This window comes from Chinchilla lanigera, unplaced genomic scaffold (assembly GCF_000276665.1).
Source record: "Chinchilla lanigera isolate Chin_1 unplaced genomic scaffold, ChiLan1.0 scaffold00081, whole genome shotgun sequence".
Classification (NCBI taxonomy): domain Eukaryota; kingdom Metazoa; phylum Chordata; class Mammalia; order Rodentia; family Chinchillidae; genus Chinchilla; species Chinchilla lanigera.
The window spans coordinates 830221-848151 of NW_004955482.1; the positions used below are offsets into that span (position 1 = coordinate 830221).

General features: G+C 52.9%; 1 protein-coding gene across 7 annotated transcripts in view; it reads right to left on the reverse strand.

The window, feature by feature from the left end:
* The window catches only part of Sfswap (splicing factor, suppressor of white-apricot family), a 62694-nt gene that overhangs the window by 21537 nt on the left and 23226 nt on the right, over positions 1-17931 (reverse strand). For all 7 annotated transcript variants that reach the window (XM_005402977.1, XM_005402976.1, XM_005402980.2 and 4 more), the window contains 6 exons: positions 11391-11631; positions 10458-10589; positions 9525-9618; positions 8642-8813; positions 2872-3102; positions 1753-1943 (listed from right to left, as the gene is read on the reverse strand). In XM_005402977.1, the coding sequence (XP_005403034.1) occupies positions 1753-1943; positions 2872-3102; positions 8642-8813; positions 9525-9618; positions 10458-10589; positions 11391-11631 (1061 nt within the window). The remainder of the gene's footprint in view (positions 1-1752; positions 1944-2871; positions 3103-8641; positions 8814-9524; positions 9619-10457; positions 10590-11390; positions 11632-17931) is intronic.

Below are 17931 nucleotides of genomic sequence, written 5' to 3' on the forward strand. Positions count from 1 at the left end.
TAGGTGGCAATGAAGCTCAGAAGGCGTTGCTGGGGCGCCACTGGCTGCACCTGGGAAGCCCAGAATCTGGGACTGCCTCAGTAGGATGCACAGAGTGGATGCTGAAGTGGCATCTGGTCACTGCTCAACATACTGATCCTGCCAAATGGACACTGCTTTCCCCGCTGGAGGGGACTTCAGACAGGCTCCTGGCCCAAGAAAGCCAACTCGGCCTCCAGAAGGCTCAACCCTGAACTCAGGATCCCACACTACCTTTCACAGAAAAATAAAAGTAGCCAAGTCACTACACACAGAACTACCTTGGAATAACCAACTTTGGATATGGCAATGTACAATGGGGAGGCTGAGGCAGGATGATCACCATGAGCTCGAGGCCAGCCTGGGCTACAATAGTGAGACCCTGTCTCAGACAGAGAGACAGAAAGAGCAACGTAAGCAAAGGGGGAAAAGGTTCAGGGCTATGCTATGGGGAAAAACCAGCTGCAAGACAGTGGGACATCTAGAAGTGTGGCTGTGGGGCAAGGGTGCACCGTGGTGACAGGCACGGGGTTCCCCAGAGGTGGCGTCCCACTGTGGGACACAAGCAGAGTGATCAGGCAAGTCACCAAGCCTGCACCCGGCCTGCAGAGTCTGGAGAAAGCCAGTGAGGGTGTGAGGGGTGCTCACAGGGGTGAGGGCTGCTGGCCAGGGACGTTCTGGCTATTGCTGTCCTTTCAAAGGGTGAGACTTCTTGGAACTAAAATTCCTACAGTCTCTATTTGTCTTAAGAGAAAGATTTTGGGTTGGGAAAGATTTTTGGTGAGTGTTTCTAATGCTCCTAGGAAACATCCAGGCACAGCTCCTGGCTCCTGTCCAGGGCCCTCCAGCGGCTGGGTCACGAGCTCCATCAAAGGTTGATGCTCTGCACACTCCAATCCTCACATGAGAAATGCAATGTTGCCAAGACATCCCTGCATGCCCCACGGATCCCCTAAGTAGTCCTGACATGTAGTTGGCTCACAAACAAAATCCAGACAGGGCTGCTATGAAGAACCTAAAAGAAAACCTCAGGGATTTGGGGCTGGGATGTGATGCAGTCCAAGAGGCCCCAAGGAAACCCTAGGTGCACAAAAACCTGCAAACCCTCCAAAGCCACATATTAAAATGTGACCCACTGTGGCAGCCCTTGCTGCCAAGAGCTGGTGTGCCCTGGGAGGTCTTGGCCCTTCCCAAGCCCAGACCCACAGCTGTCAGGGTCAAGTGACTGTGTCTGCTTGAGGCCAAGCCTGGCCACACTGCCCATGCCGTGGCCTCTGTCTCTGTAGAGCTGGAGAGAAAACGAGGGCCACGTGTCTGCTGGGTGCCTGCTCCACTGCTCAGCCCCAGCCCTGCAGTACCCAGGTCTTCCTTCCCTTTCCGATTCAGTGCTGTCCTGGCCCAGGCCCTGGGGCTGGGGCCTCCGCCTGAGCCCAGCAACATGCCTGCCCTGCCCTGCTGAGCTGTGCATCAGCCCGGCCACCTGAGCACTTCCCCAGCAGGCCTGCACCTCTGGAACTGCAGCCAGTACCTGGGTATCTGTGCACCAGGCACCCCCGGGGCCACCACACATTCACACAGACATCTGTGTCCCAGGCAGGAGCCGGAGCCGGAGCCAGAGTGGGAGCCAGGCTGCCAATGCCTCATCTAGCCAGAGCTCCTCAGTGGGAGCCCAGCTCCTGTGTTTCTGGCCACTATACCCCAGTGGTAACAGCATGTGGTCTTCCTTCAACGTACCTCTACACTGAAAGCGCTCTCCTCAATTTTTCCAACTTCTGCCTCAGGAACAGGATTTTTTAAGGTTTGTAAAAATAAAGCCGCTTTTCTTTTGCGTTCTGCCTGAAGTTGCTTTTCCTTTGACTCCTTGGACGCCTGGGCAAGTTTTTCGCGAGCAGCAGCCGCAAGGCGGTCCTCCAGCTTCTGTTTCGCTAAAGGAGCAACAAGAAGTGGAGTTGAGACGAAGGCATTTGCACCCCCCACCTCATGCTCACAGCACCAATAGGCCACAGTTACTCAGAAGGAGCGCGACACAGACGGCAGGCTGGACAGACGCAGCGGGCCAAACACACCCTGAGAGGGTGAGCACAGGAGGGTGCCCTCCGGGGCGGGCACTGGGTTTTAGTGAGCAGGATGCCGGGGCACCATAGTAGTAGAGGCTGGGAGAAGCGCACCCTCGGGAGTGCTCTCTCTCTCTCTCTCACTTGCATACATCAACACTCAAGGCGGCGATGGCTACTCTAGAAGAGTCTCATCCCAAGGACAGGAAGGCTTGGAGCAGACACCCAGGGAGTACAGGCTTGGGCATGGGGACAGTGTCAGCGCTGGAGAGGAAGGCACAGGGGCTGGAGTTCCCTCTCCTAAGTGTTGCTTCATTTGTTTATGTGTACACAGAAAAAGCAGCAAGAAACCAGAATAGATAAAATTTGGCTGTGACTAACTCCTTGAATGCAGGATATACGTTATCTTGGAGCAGGGGCCATGCTGTGCCCTTGGAAGACGAGCCACTCATGCATCAAGGGCAGATGGTTCTGCAGATAAACAGCCTCCCCGGAGGGCATTTCCTGACCAGAGCTGGGAGTTCGGGCTGAGCCTCACCCCGGGGCAGTCAAAGCACAGAGGCCTCCATTAGAGCCCGGCCAGTGCATTAGGCTCTCTGAGCACCGACTGCCAGCAGCACTGTGCTCCTGAGGAGGAGGAGGAGGAGGAGGAGGAGGAGGAGGAGGAGGATGATGGCTCACAGCTCAGACACACCACACAACGCCCACACAGCTAAGCGCAGGCTCGGATTTCCGTTTTAGCAGTCACATTTCCTATTTACTTCTTTTCTTTCAAGAACTTTAAAAGCTGGCGACAAACCTTGCTTTGCTTCTAGCTCCTCCTGGGTAAGTTGGGGCTTCTTTTCCTCGACAACTGCACAGGGCGGGGCCACAGCTGGGCTAGTGTTGGCAGCACTACTAGAGCTTTCTTGGCCCTCTTTGCTTTCTTCATCATCATCACTGTCATCATCTAGCTTAACTCGGTTTTTTTCCAGGGGAAGGAGATCATTTTCTTTGGCCTTGATTGCAAAGCTTATTGGAGCAAATGAAGCTATTGAGAAAAGGTGAGAAGTGTGATACATTTTTAGGGAGCCAGAACATGGAGCAGGATTGCCACAGGCCCTACCCCAATGTGAGCCCAGTGGTGCAGGTGGCAGCTGCAGTGTCGTGAGGCCCTGCTCAGATGCCCCCGACCCAGGGCCAGGCTGTGCAAGCCCTGGAGCACACTCAGCACAGGGCTTGGCCTGCGCTGCAACTACCTGAGACCGACAGCCTGTATGGGCAGGGTCACCATGGGCCGCAGCGGGACACCTGTGGAGTGCCACAGGGGGTCACCTGTCATCTTATACAGTCAAGTCTGGTCATTCTTCTCTCTTGAAAAGCCCTGGCTCACCATGTAACTGAATTTGCATAAATGGGTATATGATGCAACTCCACCCTAGAAGGGCATCTTTACAAAATCCCAACCTAATGAAGCAACCTGTTCTTACAGGGCATAACGCACAGAACATTTTACCAGGTGCCCACTTCATGACTGGCACTACGTTAGACCAGGCTCCATGGCCACAGGAAAACTAAGTCTGTCATGAGAGCTTGGGTGGCACAATTTAGTCCCCGTAGGATACTTCAAAAACAAGACAATGATAAAAGTCCCAAAGAGGAACAGCTTCCCAGCCCACCCCTAGCAAGGCTGAATCCCTTCTTTCAGACACTGGCAACGGCCCTAGTAACAGCTAACTGGGTGCAGTCAGATACTTTCTATTTAAACATCACTGAGCTATTATTTATGAAAGGTATTTAAGCAAGCCACAATCTGGGAACTTCCAGCGCACCGCAGCCAGTGGCTCTCAGGAGAAAGTGATTGCAGGAAGAGAGGTTGGGCCGGGGGAGGGCTGAGATTTACTGGGCAGCTGCATCCCAGTGCTTCTGCCCCCTCGGTGCAGGAACCACCTCCTGGCCCCCAGCCACACGTGGTATTAAGGCTGAGGCCATGCCACCCCAGGTCTGTGACACACAGCCACCTATCACAGACAAGCACCCAGAGCCACCAGTGCCTAAAGGGGAGCAGGGTGGCCCACACAGTGTGCGTCCTTGTTCCCAGAAGGAGCCAGAGTGCTGCGCAGGGCACTGAGTGCGAGCACCGTAAGCTCAGCCCGCGCTCAGAGCCCGGTGTGGGACGCGCGGTCACGCACAACACTGTTCTTGTACGTTTGATGTTTTCCATGTTAAACAAAGTTTAACAAAATGAACCTTCCACTGCCACAGCAATTCAGTCTTTTTAATAAACACAGGGTCAAGGAATATTTTAAAACGAGAGAAAACTTCATAGGAAATGTTCATTAATGAAATCACTCACAGTGCTAGACTAAAATATATGCAGAATGTTTTAAAAACCATTTTTCCCACACCATCTTTTCCCTCAAATTCGAAAAGGAAGCAATCAACAAGTACAGCATTGAAGTGAAGACCCCGAAATACACCCTACTCGCACCGGGTGCACAATGCCACTCACACCCACGCCACAGGTCTGGCACACAGATGAGGCGCCCACTCGATGGGGAGTGGGTTGAGGCAGGGCGTGGCTAACCGCAGCAAGCACCCTGCCCCCTCACTCACCACTGACAACTCCGTGGCACAGATGACAGGACACATGCCCACTCAAGGGAGACAGGCCGAGAGCTGCAGCAACTTTGTGGATGCTCTGCAGATCACATGGAAGGCCCTTCTGACAGCCTTTGCAAAGTGAAGGGTTTCCCACTTAGATTACTGATGGGCCTGATTCCCTTCTGAGCGACCATGGCCCCTGTGAGCTGGCTCCTCCACCTGCGCTCCTCTGCCCTCATCTCTGCCCTCTCGCTCGGCTCCCGTGACTCTAGCGGCAGCCACCCTCTCCTGCACTCCTTGGTGGGGTGGACAGGATGGTGCCAGGCTGACACAAGCTGTGTGGCTGTCACAGAGCAGGAGACCCGAGCAGATCCACACAACAGGCTTCCACTTCTGAGGTGACATTTACTGCTCATCTCTAACTTCAAAAGCAACACTCTCGACGGGAGGCTGTGGACATACGGATGAACAAAGTGGAACCAACTACAATTGAGGTCAGGAAAACCCTGAACACCCTTAGCGGGTTCTCTGGGTGAGCAAGTGTGTCCATGCACGCTGGGACCACACCTCCGTGTCACAGCTGCTGTTTCACTTTGCAGCCACATCTTTCCTTGTCAGCAGTGTAGAAATGAATTTGAAACCATTTGAAAAATGACATTTCTTAGGACAGATGCTGCAGCTTGTGCTGTGGTCTCTTACAATAACCCACGGCCACACACCTCTACATCGCAGAGCACTTTTTCCCTGAGCCGGGGTCTGGCTGTGTTGCCCAGGATGGTCTTGAGCTCCTGGGCTGGGACATGGGCATATGCCACCACGAGTACTCTTTTTTAAGAGGATACATTTAAAAATGTATTTACTGGCTGTTTTTCTTTTTTTCTGTTCTCTGTCCATTTTTCTCCTGTAGCACTCAATTTTCCTTACTGATTTGTAAGCGCTCCTGCTATAGTCAGGGCATTAAGCTTATCTCTTAGAACTCAGCAGTACCAGGAGACGCCTACAACTTAGTTTTATTTAGGCTCTGCCTCCATTAGACCTCTTGCTCTCTCCTTGTGGTTTATGACTTCAATTCTAGGGAGTCTTTTCTAATTCCCAGAGTATAAAAAAAATTACCTGTATTTCCTTCTATTTTATTTTATGTTTTGTACTGGGAATCAAACTCATGACCTTGTGCTTGCCAGGCAGGTACCGTGCTGCTGAGCTATATCCCTGGCCCTTGTGGTTGTTTTTTAACATTAAAATACCGAATTCATTTGGAGTTGTCCTTGTGTGATGTCTTACTTGGTTCTTCATCAAAGTGAGAAGCCTGTTTCTCCAGCCTCAGTTACTGTCTTGAAGGGATTTTTTATAGAGTTCCAGAGACTTGAGTGCTCTGCAGTCTCCCCTGCTGATGTGGTAATTGCAAGAGGAGATGGATGCAGTGCCACGCTGGGGCTCCTGGCACGGGGCCCACCTGCTCCTGCCCACTACTGCTCTCCCTTGTGGACGGGCTCCACTTAGTACTCTAGCACCTCTGCTGGAGTGGCCGTGGTCTGCAGCCCATGAGCGCTGAGAGCACTCGCCAGTCCCTAGCGCTCCACTTTGGTACCGAGGCGGCACTGGTCCTCAAGGGCGCCTTGGCCCACCTGACTGTCTTGGTCTCCTGACTGCTTCGGAGCACTTCCCCAGCATCTCAAACTCTCTCAGGCCTATAGATCGTCGTCAATTTCCTATCTCTGCTTGAACCAACTTTAGCATTTGTTTTCTTTGAGAACACTTTTCACTGATCTTCAAATTCATTCAAATTTGATTTTATACATATAAAATCCTGTGTGCTTTAAAAAATATGTGATTTTTCTTGCTCATCTCCATCTCCACATTTGCTTCCTTTCTATGGAACATGCCCGATGACTGGGCATTTACTGGTCTTTGCTGCTTAGATTCCCACTGGCTCCCTCGTCCTGCTTTCCCTCGACGCACCTTACTCCTCCTGGGCTCTCTTCTCTCCTTTCCCTCCTGTTTGGTACTGGGATCACAAGAGTGCCTCGTGGACGCTGAACACATACATGCCCCACTGCTGGTACTGCACCAGCCCTCCCTGGGTTCCCAAGTCCAGGGCATGGTGTGTGCTTTTCTTTGAATAAAGTCTCCCCAAGCCCTTTTTTGAGTTGTCAGACTGGGCTTGAACTCGGGATCTTCTTGGCTCAGTTTCCCAAGCAGCTGGGATTACAGCCACGCACCACTGTGCCGGGAGCATTTACTAACTTCTGACATGCAGTCTTCACCCGTGCTCAGCTCTGTGGCCGTGACTGTGGAGCGCAGTCAGGCCTAAGCCTCCTGCTCCAGCACTCGGGACTCTCTCCACACTTTCCACATTCCAGAGGACCCTGGCTCCAGAGCTGCCCATGGCAGTGGGTGGGGCATGCTGGTGTCTTCCTGCCCCTTGGAGGGCAGCCTGCCATTCTCTACCCGGATACCCTTCTTCCACACTTTTTGTTTCTTGTGAGATTTCTGGGAAACTGAGGCTATCTTCCATCCAATCTGACTTCAGTGTTTTCCTTGGTTTTAAGCTCAGTGGTTTATTTCTTAGCAGTCTTCTGCAGATGGGTGATGCACGTTGGGCTAGCTTCACAATATTTTTGATTGTGAGAAGAGAAATCACCAATGAGAATCTAACTCAGGACCTCGTGCTTGCTAGGCAGGCGCTATGCCACTGAGCTGTATCCCTGGCCTTGTATCACAGACACTGGGAAATGAGAAAACGTTCAAATGAGAAGGGGAAGGAAGAGGGAAGAAGGGACAAGAAAAAAAAACCCAGAAAAAATGGAAATAAAGTTTCTGTAAATAGAGGGGAAGAGGAGCTGAAGGGAGTAGGGGAACGGAAAAAAGGAGATATACCACATACAGGCACAGACTTCCTATGGTGAATGTTACCATTAGTTATATCTGGTTTTTCTCTGGTACCGGGAACCGAACTCATGACCTTGTGCTTGCCAGGCAGGCGCTTTGCCGCTGAGCTAAATCCCCAGCCCCCACCATTAGTTATATCTAAAATGTACCAATAAAATGAAAACAAAACAAAAGTATGAGGCTCTGGTGGCAGGGTGGGCTGCTGCCGGTGGCTGCTGTGTCTCTCAATCCTCGACTCCAAGGCCTCACAGGGACCCTCTGAATGCATTTCTTCTAGGGGTCCTGGCCTCCTGCCTAGACCCTCCATTTTGACAGTGGCTCCCTAGAGTCAGTGCCCCTGAATCCCAAGCCGTCTTTCCCCTCTCTGTGAACCAAGTCCCACAGCCACTGTCTTGACCAAATGGTGGCCTGGCCTTGGTCTCTGCAGCAATGGCGGCTGCGGCCCGTAAATGGTCTGCACATGTTTGCAGCACTGAGAGCCAAAGATGTCCAGGAAGGGCAGGAGACAAACACATGTGCTCTGGCAGCATTCTGGATAATGACTGCCTCTGACAGCTTTGTTCCCCACAAAGGTCCCTCTGTGAGGCAGGCGTTGCTGCCCAGTCCACTTTTCTCTTACTGCAGCTCCTTTGCCTTGGTCTCGTCACCAGCCTCGCCCCGCCTGTGTGCTTCTGCACGCTGCGACCAGGTCACCGAGCCACTTCCCCTTAGGTGGAGACACCTGTTCTCACAGGCCCATTCCTTCCCAGCAGAGGAGCCCCTGCTCCCGGCCCCTTCCACACACCAGCCACCCAACGCACATCCCAGGACAGCAGGGTGGCCAAGTGAGGGTGAGGGTAAGCCTGAGCCTGAGGCATGGCACACTGGAGGTGCTCAAGGGACCGTGCCACTGTCTGCACAAACATTCGCTGCACAGGTCTGCAGGGGATGAAACCACACTTTAAACTCTGTAAATATTCCCATTACACTGCTTGGAACAGGCTGCTGAGCAAACAGAGCCCAGGACCAGCTTTACCAACAGGGCTAAACCCCTACCACAGCAGAAGAGGAGCAGCACCTGCTCCATGTCAAGGGTGCCCTGCCTCAGTGGCCCTCACCTTTCACCAGCTTCCCGTCCACTGCACCCTTACTGGATGCCGCCTCCTTCTTTCCACTGGGGCCACCTCTGCCCCCCACCTCAGGGGCATCCTCAGGGACACTGTCCTCCCCGGTATCACTGGGCTTCTCTGGAGCAGCTTCCGCCGGGGCCTCTTCTGGTGTAGACACAGGCTGCAGAGGTCAGACATCAGACACACAAGTCACCATACAGGAGCACTTCCACCTCTCCCGGGACACAGAGACAGCAGGAGGGAAGAGCCCACCCTGCACCGTTTGTGGTGCTGACCTTCCCCCAAACCAGGCCTCAATGCCCTGCCTTGGGAGCCTGATTACCGAGAGCACTTTTGGAATCCCAAATTATCTCCAACGCCTGCTGATGGGTCAATTTTCTTCAGTTTGAGCAATTGGAGATAAAAGTTAGAAATCAACAGATAAGCAGGGCCTCCAGGTCTCTCTGAGATAACTAATCGTGAATATCAGGTGCCTGTGCCACATGCAGAATGAAGGCAGAAGGTGGCTGCTGGGACATGGCACACGGTGGTATCCAGGGCACAGGCTCATGCTGGCACCTGGCACACTCCCAGCACACAGGCCACGGTCGCTGTACACTTGTTCAGTGACCACAGCACAGTACTTGAATCTGGTTGAAAGGAGCTCCACAGAGCCGGCAGCCAAGAAGACCAATGCATGAAGAAATGGGGTAAGTGATCACCAACACACTGCGACCCTGAGGGCAGCCAGCCCAGGTCACCTCTGGGAGGCGGGCCCCCACACACGAGGAAGCCGGCAGACAGCGCCAGACGGACGAGCCCTTCAGCCACCAACAGCACAGGGGCTTGGCCACCTCTGCAAGCAGCGTCTGCCTCACAGCGGGACACATACCTGTGTGCTGTCACCCCCTTCCTTCTGGAGGAAGAACTGCTTTTTAAACTCATAGTAGGCATTATACTGGTGCCACGGCTGCAGGAACTCAAACCTGTGAATGGAGAGCAGGTCACTCATCAGGCAGACGAGCGTCCCAGGGCACCTCCTCAACGCTGACGGTGACACGCAGCCTCACAGGGGCCCCCATCACACCCTACACCCAAGGGAGACTGAGGCGTGGGGGCTGTGATGCGGTGCAGCTCACGTTCACACTGCACTACCAGAGGCACAGAGCATGGTTTGACTCTTATAAAAGGTCTATGCCTAGATTTCCAAGAGGGGTCCTTGCGGCAGCTTTTCATTTCAGTGTCAACAGTTTCACTTTACAGCTAAAACCCCTCCAGCTCTCGAGCAATTTAATGAGATAAGAGTACGTTTAATGAGATATTATGAAAAACCTAATTTTTTCTTTTTTAAAACAGGGTCTCACTATGTAGTTCAGGCTGCCCTTGAACTCATTATGGAGCCCAAGCTGGTCTTGAACTCGAGAGAATTCTCCTGCCTCAGTTTCCCAAGTGCTGGGATTACAGCCGTGACCCAGCATGCCTGTCTTGGTACTAGGGACTGAACCCAGGGCCCTTGCACTGTGCTATATCCCTGGTCCTTCTTGTTTTTTATATTTTGAGACAGATCTTGCTAAGTCTCTAAATTGCCCCGGCTGAGCTTGATTTTGCAATCTTCCTGTCTCAGCCTCCCAGAGTTCTGGATTACAGGTGTGTCCAAGTACATGTTCAGATTTTTTAAAAAGTGAAATAAAACCCCCTAATTATGTTTACCCAACATCCTTAAAGCTCATTGTCCTTTTGGTGCTGGGAGCAGAACTCAGGGCCTCCTACTCAAGTGCCCGCCGGAGTCAGGCCCCCAGCCCAGCGCGTGAAACTCTGCTCTCACCTCTGATCATTCTTGGCACGAACACTGGTCTCAAATTTAAGGCCATTCCGAGCGACGTACTCCGCCAGCTTGTCGATCACAGGCTGAATGTCAGGCGGTGGGGGGATGACGGCAGCCACGGGAGCAAGTGCACTGTGGGGAAGAGCGCGGTGAGCCAGCTCACGCCCCAGCAGGCATAGAGCCAGCGCAGGGTGCTGGGGCCCTCGTGACCTTGGTGGCCACAGGAACACGGGTGATTCTGAAGACAGCAGGTCCCCTAACACTAACAGGACCAACTTATGTTGCTGACGGTGATGATGGACTTTCACGGCAAAGAGCAAGACTATGCGAGCCACAGTCAGACTTGGTCTCTGCACCTTGACCAACCTCCTGGGAACAACCCAGAGTGAGTCACACAGTCATTTGTTTGTCACGTTAAAGCCAGCACGACTCAAGACCCTTCCTGCCCAGCTTCCTCAGCACACCGGCAAGTTCATTTCTGCAGGGCACTGGGTGTTTTGCTGGCTTTCCCCTCTGATGAGTGGGAGACAAAGCTCCCCTGGGTGCCAGCCCACCCTGCCACCCTGTGGCCTATGAGCTCAGAGGCGCGGGTTTTATGAAGCCTGCCCTCTGCTGACTGAGGCTCAACAGAGGACAGCCCTGGAATGAAGGGGGCGGGGTGTGTGTGGCAGGCTCATGCTCCCAAGTAGCCAGACTTCATACTCACAATGTTCCCTCTCTTTTTAAGACAGTCTTGCTGAATAGCCTTGACTGGGCTCAAACCTGTAACCATCCCACCTCCGCTTCCCGAGTAGCTAACATCTTTCAGGCATGTGCCATCGTACCCAGCTTCTTGAAAACCTTGTCAATTTCGCCTTTAAGCTTGGGCACAAGAATGCTACTGCTCCAACAACACAGGCAGTTTAGGCCCAGAGGCCCAGACCGAGCACGCACCTTGTGGTGGTGGTGGTGGAGGTCGCCCCGCTGCTCGTCTCAGCGGTGGTTGGGGGCGGTGGTGGTGTGGTCCCGGGAGGTGGTGGTGCCGTGGTCGTCACTCCAGGAGAGCTGGACACAGTCACCCCAGCAGGCAGCGTGCTGTAGTACGTGGCCACATTGATCCCCGGGGGTGGCGGTGCCAGGCAGTAGGTGCCGTCGGGCAGCATGTAGTAGCTGTAGTACATGGCTGCCACAGGTGCTGTAGGGACAGCAAGGTGGCTGAGCGAGGTTGGGTGGCTTCTGACTCTCCACACATATGCAGGACACAGCACAGGAGCAGCCAGCAATGCCCTGATACCCCGGGCCGAGTGGAGATGGAATGGGATGCCCAGAGTGCTGCAGGACGTCCCAATGAGACTGTAGTCCCCCACTTTGGGGTACACCGGGGGGCGCTCTCTGGGAGTTACTGGTTGACCTGTTCCTACACAGCTGGCCCAGGGGACCTGGGCTCTTAGGGGCAAGCGAGGGCACTGCCTTGGCCTGATCTTCTCTGGAACCTCTTATTCCACAGAAGCCATGGCACCTGCCATACTGATGCTAACATTACCGCCCCTGCGTAAGGCCTCGCGTGTGCCTGTCCTCAGCGGCAGTGCGCACAGCGTCTATGCATTTTGTGTACAAATGTGAGCATTAGAAGGTCCCGGCACACTGGCTAACAGTCATCAGTCCAGAAAGGTTTAGACATTCTTTCTGGAAAATGTTCAAAACCAGTGCCAATCACAGGTTGAAGGATGTAACAAGGATTTCTATTTGTAATCCCGCTGCAGATAATCAGGGGTCTGGCTACACAGAGTCTAATTTCTCCTTCATTAGGGGATGGCAAAAGGGTTTTCCAATGAAAGAACCATATTTTGATTTTCACTTGGTTCACTTGAAAACAGTAACACTGAAACAAACAGGCTGATCCTGCATGCTAGGCAGGAAAACACGACAGGCACATTAACACCACTGCTTTCTTGAGGAACACTCAAAGGAGCCTTCTGCTGTCACTCTCCAGCTCAGTATCACAGGGACAGTGGAGACACAGAACGGCTGTGCTAACTAACTCTTCAGAGCAGCGTCTGCCCTAGGCAGTGTCCACACTCTCCTCCCACCAGCACTCTGGGCCCCATACAAAGTGGGCAGTACAGGTCTCTGCTCCCGCCTCTCTAACCCAGCAATGAGCACAGTGTGTTGGACGGCTCTGTGTATTTCAGAGCGATGATGTCCAGCATGGTGCTGGGTTTTTCTCCACCTCTCCACACCATCCCTCGGCGCAGACTCTGTCCAGACCTTCGTTCAGTCTGGGTGCCCTCCACCTTCCTGTACGTCCCACGAAGGGCTGCCGGCACAGCAGCCACCTTGCCCCATGACAGCAGCACCACTTTGTCCTTGGGCCCCACTTTCCTGTCCCCACTGCCACCTGCATGGTGCCTGGTCCACAGCAGCCCTCATCTGCAGGCTGCCTGTCCAGACCCTAGGCGTTCTGATGCTATGCCCAGTGCTGACCCCGAGAAGATCCATGTCCCCGCCTAGACAGACGTACCCGACTGTGTCCAGCTCAAAGCAGGTGCAGCAGGAGGTCAGCCCAGAACCAAGAACAGGGCACTCTTACTCCCTCTCCCTCACCTCTGCACTGTGCTCGCCTCGAGGAGGGGAACAGCGCCTCGGGGACAGGTGGGGAACACCCAGGTAAGGGATGTCTGCACACAGTGCTGTGATGCCACCATGGGCAGTGTGGCAGCTGAGATAACATGCAGAGACTCCAGGTGGGTGGTGGACCCACGGGACACACCACAACAAATTCATGTCACGGGCGGAAAGCAGTGGTACTTGTATAGCTGTCACCCTTCAAATCTAAGAACTGTTTATTTCTGCTCTCCAGAGGCTAGTGCTGACACTTAAGGGGCTGCGTGTGCCCTGGCATGCATACTTCCGGGGATCCTGCACACACGGGAGGGGATGAGACTGAGCAGAGCAGACCCTTGCTGTGGCCTGAGGGTCTGCAGGACTATTGCCCCAAAGGAAGCGAACACATTCCTGCTGGCTTAGACCACTGTTGGTAGGAAAGACACAGCCATGCCTGGAACAGCCCTGCATGTTACACCAGTGGTTCAAGCTGCCCGGCAGGGAGATGTAAGAATTCTGCCCACTGTGAGCACATTAAGAGAAAGGACTAGCACTCTGGGAGGCTGAGGCAGGAGGATCGCCTCGAGTTCTAGGGTGGCCTAGGCTACACAGTGAGTTCACGACCAGCCTGAACTACATGAGACTCAGAACAAAACACAAACAAGATACAAACAAAAAAACTACATCCCCATGACACTCGGTCTGTGTGAACACACCCACAATGCTGGCACAATAGCAGTGGCATCCTGGCACTCCCCCGAAGGTACCCGCTGCTAAGTGTGCATGGCTATTTGGATTCTGATAAGTCATCTAATATAAATTTTGGGTCAGAGTAAGGGCTGGCAATCTTCTCCCCAGAAAACGTAGAGAGCAGATACTTCTCTTGTGTACCAAAAGGTGAAAGTGGGAACATCTTATAGACACCCATTACAAGGCTAACATTAGAAATACGATGTGCCTTGGTCCTGGTGACAGAGGGCACTAATGAGAACGCAGGCCATCGCATGCGCTGAGGGACTGTGCCCAGCCGGGCTCCGAGGCCTGCCCTGGCCAGAGGCTACACACTTAGGATTTTCTACTAAACCCAAAGCCAGAACACTCTTCTCCTCCCACACGGTGTTTTTGCTTTTGTTTTTTTACAAGGTCTCATCATGTAGTTCGGGCAGGCCTTAAACTCATGGCAATCCTCCTCTCCTAGCCTTCCAAGCTTTTCAGTTTCTTTTACTTTGGGACATGGTCTCACTAAGTCACCAGATGGCATCAAGGTGACTAAGCTGGCCTTGAACTTGTGATCCTCCTGCTTCAACCTCCCAGGTGGGTGGATTACCAGTGTGCCTCTCTATACCCAGTATGTCCATAGTTTTTATGTAGGAAAATGTCACTGCTCTTCCCATCCCCCAGAACATGTCATGCAGTTCATCCTACACCATGCTGCGTATTTTGCAAAGGAGCTGGAGCGTAGAGATTACCCCATTACAACAGAGAACTCTCCCGAGTGGTCTGCTAATGGCTCTCATAGGTCACAGTGCCGCTGAGAAAACAAGTGCTGACGTGCAGCCACACAACTTCATCCGCTTTGTCATAACTTCAGACAACCCACTCATTCTGAAAAAGCCTCCAAGCGAAAGGAGACTTGTTTTGACCTCGCCAGCCTGCAACGGGGAGGCTTGCTCTGTAGGGCAGAGGCTGCCAATGCTGCTTCAGATGTAGGGGTGCTGCCATGGAGTTCCACCATAGCTCCGTCTCTCTTCCTGGCAAATAAGTTTCGGTGGCCTCTATACTAATTTTACATCTTTATCAGTGATCTTCAAGTAAAAAGTTCTGAGGCTCCGGAGCCATTCTCAGACTTATTATTCAAAAAGAGCTTCGGAGAGTCGTGGAGAGAGCAAGCAGCAGAAGGGCTGGGGATCAGTCATGCCTGACAGGCAGTGTGACACCTCTCTGTGGGTCTGACTCAGACATTTTCAGGACCCCACACAAGAAGCCTACAGGGTCTTCCAGAGAGGGCGAGCAGGTCCAGGAGAATGGCTATGGGGCTGCTACGGTGGCAGGGGAGGAACATGACCACAGAGCCCTAAGCATTCTGGGCCACAGCTGAACCAGGAGAACCGAAGCCTGGCAAGCATGCAGGAAGGCCAAGCAACCAGAGGAGGGGAGGGGCAGCACTGAGCAGGGGCAGCAGCGGGCCTGCAGCCTGTTTGTCTGTGGCCCATGACCCTGGAATGACTTACATTTTCAATCGGCTGGCGAACAGACCAAACAAAACACTCTTTCATGGTGTAGAAATGACATAAACTTCAAATCCCAGCATCCGTACACAAGCTTTACAGTTTTCCATGGTCTGAGGCTGCCTTCACACAGAGCCATCTGACTTACCAGCCTGATCTACACAGGACTGTGGAATGCCACAGGGCTGAGAAACAACGGAAGACCCAAAGACACCGTCACATGGCTAAGGAAATTCCCACAACGCAGAGTACTAACCGCTATATGATCATGGCCGACCAAGGAAATTCAGACCACAAGAGGTCACCCACATGGAATACAGAACCGACCAGGCTGGTACCAGAGATGGAAGCGAACGGAACAGGAAACTCTGAGCGCAGTCAGCAACTGGAGCAGGAAAGAGGCCTGAGGGGCCTCTCCTGGGTTGGGTACACAGCAGAGCCAGAAGCATTGAAGGTAAAGGCACCAAGGTCCCAGCTACTGCCCAGGAGGGACAGAGGGGCGAAGCTCTCTGGAAAAACTCCCGAGGGAGCACTTCCAACATGAAGGCAAGAGAGTGCCAGCAGGCCCGCAGATGGCAGCCAGCCATAGAGCTCGCCGCCCCAACCAGCCAAGCTCTGGGCTTGGGTCAGGGACAGGTGCCACTCCCCGATGGGCTGCCCCTTGCGCACAAGGGCTGGAGGCTGGTATTCCTCACAGCCCCTCAGCCACAGCCCGGCACACCAACAGCCCGCATGGGGGATGAAGATGGCAGGGACTTGGCCCCAGCAGGGCACACCTCAGCCGGGGGAACTTATGGGAGTTAAGAGCCGGGGGGGCCCAGGAGAGGCATTTTTTTGGGGACCAATCTGCTCCAGTTTCACAGTAAACAGTGTTGCAGGTAAAAGCATGTAATGCAGAAAACAAACCTACAATCATGACCTCCGAATCTTTCTCCTGATTATAAAAGGATCTTTCAGAACTAAGTTTTTCTGGAGACAGGGTCTTCCTATATAGCCTAGGCTGCCCTCAAAGCCTTGATTCTCTTACCTCAGCCTCCTGAGCACTGTGAGAATTTAAATCTTGAGTTATGTGGAAAGGAAGTTATATCTGCAGTTCGGCAATTACTTCACTGTGGTCCCGGATTACAGGTTCTTCTGTTGAGCTCAAGTAAGATGGAACTAACTTCCCCTCTAACACAAACATTCGAGTGACAGGCTTGTCACGGTTTGTGTCTACATGCCCCCTCAAAGCCTCATGCAGCCATGGGGCGGGCTTCAGGAGTTTATGACTGACCTGGTCCAATGCTGGGATTACGGGTGTGAGTGCTACACCCTGCCTGGGGCGGGCAGACTGCAAACAATATAAGGGACGGAAAGAGGCTAGCTCTCTGCTGCCGCTCTTCCCTTTTTACTCTTGCTGTCTCGTGCCACCATGAACTGTTGTCCTCTGTCATGTGCCACTCTGCCTTGGAACCAGCTGGTTATGGATTGAAACCTTCACAAACTGTGAGCTAAATAAACCTTTCCTTCCCTAATTTTGGGCATCAGGTATTTTGTCTCAGCAATGGGAGAAGAGTAACCACAAGGCTCGAGTATTTCTTTCCTTCCACAGCGAAGGCAGGAGGCTCCTTGTGTCCTCAGTCCCTAACGCTGAAGGTGGCCCATACACTTTCTTCCACTTCTCCTGACTTACAAGAAAATGATTTTATAAACAACTGATAGAAGTTGTTAAGCATTACAACATCACAAAAATATGGTGGGGAGTATTTCAGTATTACTGCCTCCTGCATAATTATTTTCACTTATTATAGCAGAAAACTAAGTAATAACCAAAAACAAGCAGCATAAAAATAGTTTACTCAGATGCACAAATACTTTTACATATCTGTATTTAAACAGCTTCTACAAAAATTCTTTTAAAATAAAAAGCAGGTCGCTTCCTAGGTTGCCAAAATCTAGAAAAACCTCTATCAGTAGAAAGTAAACATAGAGGAACACCTGTGCATGCTGAGGGGCTGGTCACACTCAAAGGATGCAAAGGAGGGCAGGACCATCGCACCACCAGCCCACCCAGTGGCAGCAGGGCTTGGGCTCAGGCTCAGGGGGCCGCTGCAGTTGGAACGACGCCCAGGCTGCTGAGCCACTCTTGGAGTTGCACTTTAGAATTGTAGAGTTGTGAAGAATGAACTCAGGATGCTAGTTTAGTCTCAAAATAAGCATCACACAGATCTGCATATCTTCTGAGATGCGGGTAAGCCACACTGTGGGAAATCCAGGCAACATACACAACCAGCCCCTCGTTGTAGCTGCTAGGGCGCTGGCTGCCCAGGGGCCCTTTCACATACTCGCCCACCTGCCAGGCTTGCACAGGCTGGTCCTCTCCCAGGGTACCATGCAAAGCACAGAGGCTACCTCAGTCCTATGCCACTGTGTAAGCCTGTAGTCAGCACTGCCCTCGAAGCTGTACCCACCCACACAGCCACCTGTACACATCTGCCACTGGCTGGGGCCTGGGGAGCTGCTACAGTGACAGCTGGAGAAGGAGTCTCTGCTGCCTGCCATCTGTAGTTTCCACTGTTGACACCCAAACCTGTGCCTGTGAAATCACGTCCCCCAGGCCTAGTGTCTGCCTCTACTTGCATACTCTCATGCAAGTGTGCTCCCGCCCCTGCCTTCCCACTGGT